The 10,319-nt window shown below is 58.4% G+C and overlaps 1 protein-coding gene across 1 annotated transcript; it reads left to right on the forward strand.

Moving 5' to 3' along the window:
• The first annotated feature begins 954 nt into the window (after positions 1–954).
• On the forward strand, positions 955–3,540 carry LOC129405902 (apolipoprotein L6-like). Its single transcript, XM_055143612.1, has 2 exons — positions 955–1,034; positions 2,688–3,540. Exons 1-2 carry the CDS (start codon positions 955–957, stop codon positions 3,538–3,540), a joined length of 933 nt encoding a protein of 310 aa, XP_054999587.1.
• The last annotated feature ends 6,779 nt before the right edge of the window (positions 3,541–10,319 follow it).

The raw sequence follows: 10,319 nt of genomic DNA on the forward strand, positions 1-10,319 counted from the left end.
AAGACAGTTTTATTTTTATTATTTGTTCATTTTAAAACATGAGATCTGGGGCTGGAGCGACAGCACAGCGGGGAGGGCATTTGCCTTGCATGCAGCCGACTCGGGTTCGATTCCCAGCATCCCATATGGTCCCCTGAGCACCGCCAGGAGTGATTCCTGAGTGCAGAGCCAGGAGTAACCCTTGTGCATCGCCGGGTGTGACCCAAAAAGCAAAAAAAAAAAAAAAAAAAGCATTCATTCAAAAAGAATTAATGCTTTCTTGGTGTCCTTTATTATTTTGATGCTTCTTTTTTTTTTTCAGTTTTTGGGCCACACCCAGCAATGTACAGGGGTCACTCCTGGCTCTGTGCTCAGGAATCACTCCTGGTGGTGCTTGGGGGACCATAGGGGGGTGCTGGGGATTGAACCCAAGTTGGTTGCCTACAAGGCAAATGCCCTCCCCACTGTGCTATCACTCTGGCCCCTAATCTGGTGCTTCTTCTTCTTCTTCTTTTTTTTTTTTCATTTTGGGTCACACCCGGCAATGCACAGGGTTTACTCCTGGCTCTGCACTCAGGAATTACCCTTGGCAGTGCTCAGGGGACCCTATGGGATGCTGGGAATCGAACCCGGGTCGGCCGAATGCAAGGCAAACGCCCTTTCTGCTGTGCTATGGCTCCAGCCCTAATCTGGTGCTTCTTGACCTAAAATTCACCCAGATTTCAGTGTGGGAAGACTTCAGGGGCCGGGGAGATGGCTCAAAGGACCCCTCTCCCTCAACCTCCAGCTCCAGATACTCCCCAGCAATCCTGGGAGCAACCCCCTCCCCCCCCAGCACCACCCAAGTGTGACCTAAAGAACAAAATGCAGAACAAGGAATAACAACAGGCTCCTGAGGTCCCACCTTCCTCCTGTCCGCTTCCTTCCCAGCCTCCTCGGCCCCTCGGGGACGCCCCCACCGCTCCCAGGGACGCAATGAGTGCACACGGAACATCGTGGCAGCCGCTGGACACCCAGGCAGGGGAAGAAGGCAAGGCTGGCGCTGGCTGGCAGAGGTAACCGCCAACCCCCGTCCCCTGCGGGAAGGGCATCAGGACTGGGAACGGAGGTGCGACCCCCGCCCCCCCCCCCCACACACCGTGTCCACCATCCCGTGCTCCTGGCGAGCCCCATCTCACGCTGCCCTGGAGGGAAATGGGTCTGCGGCGTCAGGTCATGCTTCGGAGGGCAGGTCGGGAGGCGGGAGTGGGTGGAAACAGACTCACCTCCAGTGCTCACTCAGGTGCTGGGGCAGGAATCCCAGGAAATCGATGTTTCTGGCTCTGTTTTGCTTTTTTTTTTTGGTCACTCCTGGTGATGCTCAGGGGTTCCTCCTGGCTCTGCACTCAGGAATGACTCCTGGCGGTGCTCGGGGGACCCTATGGGATGCTGGGGATCGAACCCGGGTTGGCCACCACGTGCAAGGCAAACACCCTCCCCGCTGCACGATTGCTTGCTCCGGCCCCAGGAAATCCGTGTTTCTGCCGCTCCCCCCGCAGCCTTTCATGTTCACACGAGATTGCCCCGTGAGCACCAAGCCCCGCGGGCCGCGGCCCAGTGTCGGCTCTACGTGGAAAGGGGAAACAGAGTCTCCGGGAGAGGAGCCACGTGTGTGCGGCCTCCTCAAAGCCCGAGCTCGTTATTTCAGGGGTGGGGGCGGGTCTCTTCGGACCCCGTCCACTGGGTGCTTCTCGCCCCGCGCACCCCCACCCCGTGGGGACCCCAGAAGTCACAGTGGCTTCACAGATGGCAGCATCGGTCCCTTTTTGGGGTCCCCGGGAAGGTCACCCCAGCCTTGATCTTTCCCAAATCCCCGTCTGCTTCGAGAAACGGGTCCCCCGGCCACTCAGGAACATCAAACGGGTTTCCTCGAGGGGGAATTTGAGGCGGGGCCACCCCTGGGGGCGGCGGCCGGCTGGCTCTGTGCTGCGGGGGGCTTACCCCCCAGCAGAGCTTGGGGGACCGTCCGAGGGGCCCAGGGTCCAAACCAGGGCCGGCTACGTGCAAAGCGAGCTCCTGAGCCTGGTACGATGTGTCCGTCACGGCACATCTGGGAATTGTCACGGTCCTGTTAGGTTGGGGATTGGGGGTTCGGGGAGAGATGGTGAGAGCTCGGGTGGGGAGGGGGTCTGGTTATTCCATGCAAGGCGGCTCCCCTCTGCTTGAGGGGGCCAGCCGAGGGCCCACCAGCCGCTCCCCCGCTGCTCACAACTGACCTTAACCTCCCCCGCGGGCAGGCTGGACAGGGAGAAGGCGTGAGTGCAGCTGTCCACGGCGCACAGGACTCTGAGTGGGTCCCCCTGTGCCCCCCCGTCCCTGTGTTTGGGAGAGACCCCCGGGGGGGCTTGGGGAACTGTGTGAGGGCGCCCAAGATTCAAACCAGGGCCAGCAACGTGCAGAGCAAAGCAAGCGCTGAAACCTGTGCTGGGAGTGAAACCAAGGGCCCATCCCCTGGGTTATCTGAGGGGACCTCGGGGTCCCCTCACACACCTTCTAACCCCTCCCGTCAGTCCCCCTGGCTCTCACCACAGTGCTCCACAGATGGCCACCGCCGGGTCCAGGGGAGCAGAGGGACAGGGAGGTGGCAGGTGGCAGAGTTGGGTGGGGTGGGGACACCGCCCAGGAGAGGCGCTGGGACTCTCTCTCTTCCCCCCTCACCCCCCACACAGGGACCCGGAGGGCCTCCCGGCGGAGGTAGACCCCGAGGCCCCGGGCAGCCCCCTGTCGGCCGAGGAGAGACGATTTCTGGAAACGTTTCCGCTCTGTGAGGAGGAGCTGGAGACGGGCGCCAGGCGGCTCCGGGCGCTGGCTGACCATGTGGAGCGGACCCACAGGCACCTCGCCGGGACCCACGTGGCCGTGCAGGCCGTGGCCGTGCTCTCGGGAGCACTGAGCCTCCTGGGCCTGCTCCTGGCCCCAGCCACGGCGGCCGGCAGCCTGCTGCTCTCGGCGGCCGGCAGAGGGCTGGGCACCGCCGCGGGCGTGGCCGGCCTGCTGACAGATCTCTGGGGACACGTTCACGGGCGGGGAGCCCGTGCGCAGGCCAGCAGCCTGGTGCCTGCCCCTGGCTGCGAGGCCCCCGAGGCCCGGGGCTGGGCGACCCCCTGGGTGGTGGCCGCCAGCCAGCTGGTCTCCAACTGCCGCGGTGCCCTGGACGAGCTCAGGAAGAGCGTCCGGGCCCTGCGGGTCGCCAGGGCCCGTCCACGCCTGGTCAGGGCGGCCGGGCGGCTGCAGGCCAGCGGCCAGGCGTCCGCCCGCCGGAGCCAGCGGGCGCGCAGGGCCTTCGAGGACACGCCGCTGGCCATGAGCCCCCACGGCCGGTGGCTGCAGAGCGTCCTGGCCGGCCTCTCGCTGGGCCTGGACGTGGGCAGCCTCCGGGACGACTGGACGCAGCTGCAGGAGGGCGCGGGGCCGGGGCTGGCGGAAGCGCTGCGGGCCCGGGCCGGGGAGCTGGAGCAGCGGCTGGCGGAGCTCAGCGGGCGCCAGGAGCACTTGCAGGTGAGCCGCAGCGGTGGGCGCTGAGCGGGGTCCTTAGGCATCAGGAGGGCAACGATGGGGATTTAGGGAGCCCCTGGGGGCCTGAGGGTTGCACACAGGCCCCTGGATGCCGGGAGGGGGGAGGGTATGGTGGCCCCCGGGGGACCCAAATGCGCAGCCCTGGACAGGGGGGTCACGCCCTCCTTCTCCCAGGCCCCGCCCCCCCCCCCGCGCGCCTCCTGAGGGTCTGGGAGCCGGGGACGCCACTTAGGGGCGGAAATGGGGGCCCTCAGCATCAGCACCAGGTGTTTCCATGGCGACGGGGCCTCGGGGAGGGATGGGTCCTAACCCAGGGAGCGGGGGACACGGTGGCGGCACACAGAGGCCGTCCCGGAAGGAGGCGGCCGCCGGCGAGTCTTTCTCTGGGCCGAGGTCAGGGCTGGCCCGGGAAGGGGGAAGCAGGAAGGAGACCCCACAGCTGCTCCCGCCCCCGGGCCTGGGCACGTGTCAAGCACCCTGCCCCGGGGGGCTGCACTCAGGAGGGCATGGTCCGGAAGGGCCACTGGAGCCAGCGCCGAGATCTGCAGCCCGCCTGCTCCATGGGGGGCTTTGCCGGCCCTGCCCTCGGGGTCACCCCTGGAGGGGCTTAGAGAGCCACCCAGGGGGGCTGGGGCCCGGACCTGGGTCAGTCGCCGGGAGGCACCGGCCCAGGCTGCAGTGCTTGGGTCTAACCCTGGTTGGGGTTTTCCTTGCTTTTTTTTCTTTTTTAAGCTTTTTGGGTCACACCTGGCGATGCTCAGGGGTCACTCCTGGCTCTGCACTCAGGAATCACCCCTGGCTGTGCTCGAACTCTTTTCTTAAGTTTATTTTTTAGTGGAATCACAGTGATAGAGCTCACTATGAGGCTGTTCATGAGGGGGCTGGAGTGATAGCACAGCGGGAAGGACGTTTGCCTTGCATGCGGCCGACCCGGGTTCGATTCCCAGCATCCCATAGGGTCCCCTGAGCACCGCCAGGAGTAATTCCTGAGTGCAGAGCCAGGAGTGACCCCTGTGCATCGCCGGGTGTGACCCAAAAAGAAAAATAAAATCTGTTCATGACTGGGTTGCAGTCACAGTGTTCCAACACCGTCCCTCCACCAGTGAACAGTCCCCAGGTTCCCTCCCATCACCCCTTCCCAGGCTTTCTCTCTCTCTCTCTCTCTCTCTGTCTCTCTGCCTCTGTCTCTCTCTCTCTTTCTCTGTCTGTGTGTCTGTCTCTCTCTCTCTGTCTCTCTGTCTCTCTCTTTCTATGTCTGTCTGTCTGTCTCTCTCTCTGTCTCTGTCTCTGTCTCTCTCTCTCCTCTCGGGCACTGTGGTTGGCAATGCAGATGCCGGAAGCTTATCACGTACATCCCTTCCCCTCCTTGCAACACTCAGCTCTTGTCCAGTGTTATTGACTGTTATTGTCACCCGGGTCCCTTCCCTTGACAGAAAGTCTTGCAAGGAAGAAGGTCCCTGAGCTCATCCACGGAGGCAGCCCTGGGGACTCCATCCCCGCTCAGGCCCGCAGAACCTGAGGGGCAGGTGACAGAGGAGGTCAGAGGTAGGCTGAGCCTGGGCACCAGGCAGTCAGGGCGGTGGAGGGGGGTGTCTCTCTCCCCACTGGGTGGGGCGAAGAATCAGAGGGTCCCACTCTGACTGGCCAGGCCGGGACACCTTGGCCAGAGGGAACATAGGTGTGGGGGTGGGCAAATCAGGACTGGAGGGCGAGTGGATAGAGAAGATGAGGGGCTGGAGTGATAGCACAGCGGGGCGGGCGTTTGCCTTGCACGCGGCAGACCCGGGTTCAATTCCCAGCATCCTACATGGCCCCCTGAGCACTGCCAGAAGTTATTCCTGAGTGCAGAACCAGGAGTGACCCTTGTGCATCGCCGGGTGTGACCCAAAGAGGAAAAAAAAAAGAAAGAGGGGCTGGAGCGATAGTACAGCGGGTAGGGCATTTGCCTTGCATGCGGCTGACCTGGGTTCGATCCCCAGCATCCCATATGGTCCCCTGAGCACCACCGGGGGTCATTCCTGAGTGTAGAACCAGGAGTAACCCCTGAGCATCGCCGGGTGTGACCCAAAAAGAAAAAAAAAAGAAAAGAAAGAGAAGATGACAGGAGGTCTCTCCCCCAGCGCCCCCCACCTCGCTCCCCTGACTCCCTCAAGCCTCTCTAGATGGGGTCAAACAGCAGGTCCCACTGGCGCTGAGAGACGGGGTGTCCTGGGAAGGCATTTGGGGTGTTCTGTGAGGCCTCTGGAAGAGGTCACCTGCCTTTGGGCCCTTTCTTCTTCACAGCAGTGGCGGCATCTCGGGAGGACAGCGTGGATTCGTGCATGAAAGGACATCCTTGAGCCCGCCCTGCCAGCTTCCATCACAAACACTGAGTGTGTGTGTTTGTGCAGGCATGTGCGTGTGTGCGTGTGTGCATGTGTGTGTGTGCATGCGTGTGCATGCATGTGCATGTGTGTGCATGTGTGCGTGTGTGCATGTGTGTGTGTGCATGCGTGTGCATGCATGTGCATGTGTGTGCATGTGTGTGTGTGTGCGTGTGTGTGTGTGTGTGTTTGCGGGGTGGTTAGCTGCCCCCCCCACTGCAGTGCTCTCAGACCATCTGGACACTGAAGGGTGAAGAAAACCTCTCTACACACGCCGCCTCACATGGAGAGCATCCTGCCGAGGGAGATGAGTCAGGAGTGGGACAGAGGATGACTGCCCTCATCTGTGGGGGATTTAAAATGTAGTATAAGACTGATCTCCAGGGCTGGGAAAACAGCGGCCAGGACGGGTGGTCAATGGCGGAACCTTGCCACAGTGTTGGGGTGGCGGGGAGAGGCAAAGGGAAGTTAGGGTAGAGAAGGGACCAGGACGACAATGATAGTTAGAAATGATCACTCTGCACAGGGCTGGGTGTGGAGAGGAGGTAAAGGGACACACATCGTACCCTTTCCGTATTTGTATTGCAGACCACAGTGGCCCAGAGCAGAGAGGGATAGAGAGAGAGAAACAGAGACAGAGACAGAGAGAGATAGAAGATAGAGACAGAGAGAGATAGAGACAGAGAGAGATAGAGACAGAGACAGAGAAAGAGAAAAAAATGCCTGCCATAGAGGCAGGCTGGTGTGTGTGTGTGTGTGTGTGTGTGTGTGTGTGTGTGGTGGGAGGGTGGGAGGGAAACTGGGGACATTGGCATTGGTGGAGGGACTGTATGACTGAAACCCCGTCACGAACAAATTTTTAACTGTATATCTCACAAGTGATTCAATTAAATAAAAAATAAAGCAAAAAAAAAAAAACAACCAAAAACCATAAACAGACCTGACATTTCTGTCCGGCCCCGGGCTGGAAGCAGTGTGGGACCATTCAAAGCAGGTTTTGGGGGGCTGGAGCGATAGCACAGCAGGGAGGGCGTTTGCCTTGCATACGGCCGACCCGGGTTCGATTCCCAGCATCCCATAGGGTCCCCTGAGCACCGCCAGGAGTCATTCCTGAGTGCAGAGCCAGGAGGAACCCCTGAGCATCGCCGGGTGTGGCCCAAAAAGAAAAAAAAAAAGCAGGTGTTGGAACATTCAGGCTGGTCAAGAGCAGGGAGCTCACTGGCAGGGCCGGGGGTCTGGACTCCTGAGCACTGCTGGGAGTGGCCCCCAATCAAACAAGCAAATAAACACGGCGAGAGCTCGGGCGCCCGGAGAGCCCCCGCTGCTGCCTTTCCTTCCCCGTAGGATGCTTTTCCCTGGGCTTCCCTTGCGTGGGAGTTCGAGTCCCGACCCTGCTGGTCAGGTGCTCCCGAGGCCCTGAGAGAGTGCCCAGAGAGATTTCTGCTGCATGCTGCACGGTGCCGTCTTGTTCCCCGTTTGCCCCGTGGCCTGCAGTCCCGAACCTTCCACTCTGCTGCTGGCATTAAGCAACGCCTTCCACCAGCCCTGACGTCACCTCATTTGGTTTTTGTTTTGGAGCCACATCTGGTGGTGCGCAGGGACTACTCCTGAATCTGAGCTCAGGGATCACCCTCGGCGGGTCTCGACCCCATGTGGGGTGCCGGGGATTGAACCCCGACTGGCAGCGTGCAAGGCAAGCATCCTTCCCATGGTACAATCACTCCCACCCCTCATTTCACTTTTTTTTTTCTTTTTGGGTCACACCCGGTGATGCTCAGGGGTTACTCCTGGCTCATGCACTCAGGAATGACTCCTGGCGGTGCTCGGGGGACCCTATGGGATGCTGGGAATCGAACCCAGGTCGACAGTGCTATGACAGTGATTGAGCTGGAGTTAAATTCTTAACTGACTGGCAGCTTTGGGGCGAGTGTATGACTGCCAGGATTCCAGAAGTACAGGGAGATGTGGGGAGGTAGCCCATCTCTGACCACTTGAAAGCTGGAGATTTCAGTCACAAAACCCGTATGCCTGAGTTTTTCAATAAATTAATGTCTGGATGAGGCTCATCCGAGCAGTGGGGTCCAGGCAGCAATTGTGGAGAGTGGAGAGTTTTGGCTGTGGGACTCTGTTTGGCGGGCATGAGGGTTCACCCCTTCTCCCACTTCGGGTTGGCCCAGAACGACTCAGCCTTGTGTAGGATCCAGGAGAAATTCTGCCACTTACAGATCTCTTTTGAGATTTATTTCGGGGTGTCAGGATCATGGCTGGTGAGAGAGTTTACAGTGCACCAAAAGTGCCCTGTTTGTTCTTACATTAAATTCCGCACCCATCTGCAAATAGAAGACTCACCAGAGGGGCTGGAGTGATAGCACAGCTGGTAGGGCATTTGCCGGGTTCGATTCCCAGCATCCCATAGGGTCCCCTGAGCAGCGCCAGGGGTAATTCCTGAGTGCATGAGCCAGGAGTAACCCCTGTGCATCGCCGGGTGTGACCCAAAGAGCCCCCAAAAAAAAAACCCAGAATATTTTTACTTTTTTTTTTCTTTTTGGGTCATTCCCAGCATTGCACAGGGGTTCCTCCTGGCTCTGCACTCAGGAATGACTCCTGGCAGTGCTCGGGGACCCTATGGGATGCTGGGAATCAAACCCGGGTCTGCTGCGTGCAAGGCAAATGCCCTCCCCGCTGTGCTATCGCTTCAGCCCCTATTTTCACGTTTTGAAAGGAAATCTGAAAATCAATCACCAACAGCCCCTCCTCTTCTTCCTCACCCTCCTCATCCTCGGCGCTGCCGCCACCACGATCTCCCCCAGAAAAAGAGTCTTGGACACGGCATCCTCCAAATGAACGTTGACTCACTTTGCCCGTGGTGAGGCCGATGTTTACTTTCGGCTCAGATGTCAGCCGGGGAGGGAGGGTTCTGCCGGGAGGCTGGCTGAGCGCCAGGGCTTTGTCTGCCTACCCAGAGACGACTGTGGCCTCTGGGATAACGGATTCCTCCGGACCCAGGGCCGCCGAGACCATCATCCTGCAGCCGGCAGCCGGGGGAAACCCAGCGCGAGCCCTGTGCTCCCCAGAGCCTGGACTGCCGGCTGCAGACTTTCATCTCTCAGATGGACAAAAATGGAGCCGGTGAGGGCCCAGGGAGGACCCGGTGGCAAGAGCGTCCGACCTGTAAGCATGAGACTGACTGAGGAGTTGAATCTCCAGGACCAATCACATACCCGGTGACTCTGTCATCTGCCCTCCCTCGTCATTGGAATAGTTAGGGGTGTGTGTGTGTGTGCGCACACGTGTGCATACATGTGCAAAGTAACATAAGTGCCCATTTCACAGAGTTTCCTAAATCCAGTTCCTTGCTGATCAGTCCTGTCCACCAATTGTGCAAAATTTCCCCTTTAAATTTGGCTTGCCGACTGGTTCAGCCCCTTTGGAAAACAGTACCGATGTTTCTCAAAAAATTAGAAATTGAGCTCCCATTTGACCCAGCAATACCACTTCTGGGAGTATATATATACCCCGAGATGCAAAAAAAGGATAGCAGAAGTGACATCTGCACTCGTATGTTCATTGCAGCACTGTTTGCAATAGCCAAAATCTGGAAAAAACCCGAGTGCCTGAGAACGGATGACTGATTAAAGAAACTTTGGTACATCTATACAATGGAATACTATGCAGCTGTAAGAAAAGATGAAGTCATGACATTTGCATATAAGTGGATTAATATGGAGAGTATCATGATAAGTGGAATGAGTCAGAAAGAGAGGGACAGACATAGGAAGATTGCACTCATTTGTGGAATATAAAGTAACAAAATGGAGATTAACACCAATTTTGGTTAATCTAAAGATAGTAGAGACAAGGACCGGAAGGACTGCTCCATGGCTTGGAATCCCGCCTCACATGTTGGGGGAAAGGCATCTTAGAGAAGGGACCACCAAGTAAAGGATGTTTGGAGGGCCTGCTCGGGATGGGAGATGCGTGCTGAAAGTAGACTATAGACTATAGACGTAATACCTGCATTGCAGACCACAACACCCTAAAGGAGAGAGAGTAAACATGGAATGCCCTGCCACAGAGGCAGAAGTGGGTGTTGGGGAGGGGATGTGGGAGGGATACTGGGAACATTGGAGAATGGGTCCTGGTGGAGGGATGGGTACACTCAACCACTGTATGACTGTATGGCTGAAACATTAAGCACGAAAGTTTGTAAGTCTGTTAACTATCTCACGGCAATTCATTAAAAAATTAAAAATTAAAAAATTAAAAAAAAATAAATTTGGGGCCGGAGTGATAGCACAGCGGGTAGGGCGTTTGCCTTGCATGCGGCCGACCCAGGTTCGATCCCCAGCATCCCATATGGTCCCCCAAGCACCGCCAGGAGTAATTCCTGAGTGCAGAGCCAGGAGTAACCCCTGAGCATTG

The sequence above is a fragment of the Sorex araneus genome, chromosome 6, assembly GCF_027595985.1.
Source record: "Sorex araneus isolate mSorAra2 chromosome 6, mSorAra2.pri, whole genome shotgun sequence".
Taxonomy (NCBI): Eukaryota; Metazoa; Chordata; class Mammalia; order Eulipotyphla; family Soricidae; genus Sorex; species Sorex araneus.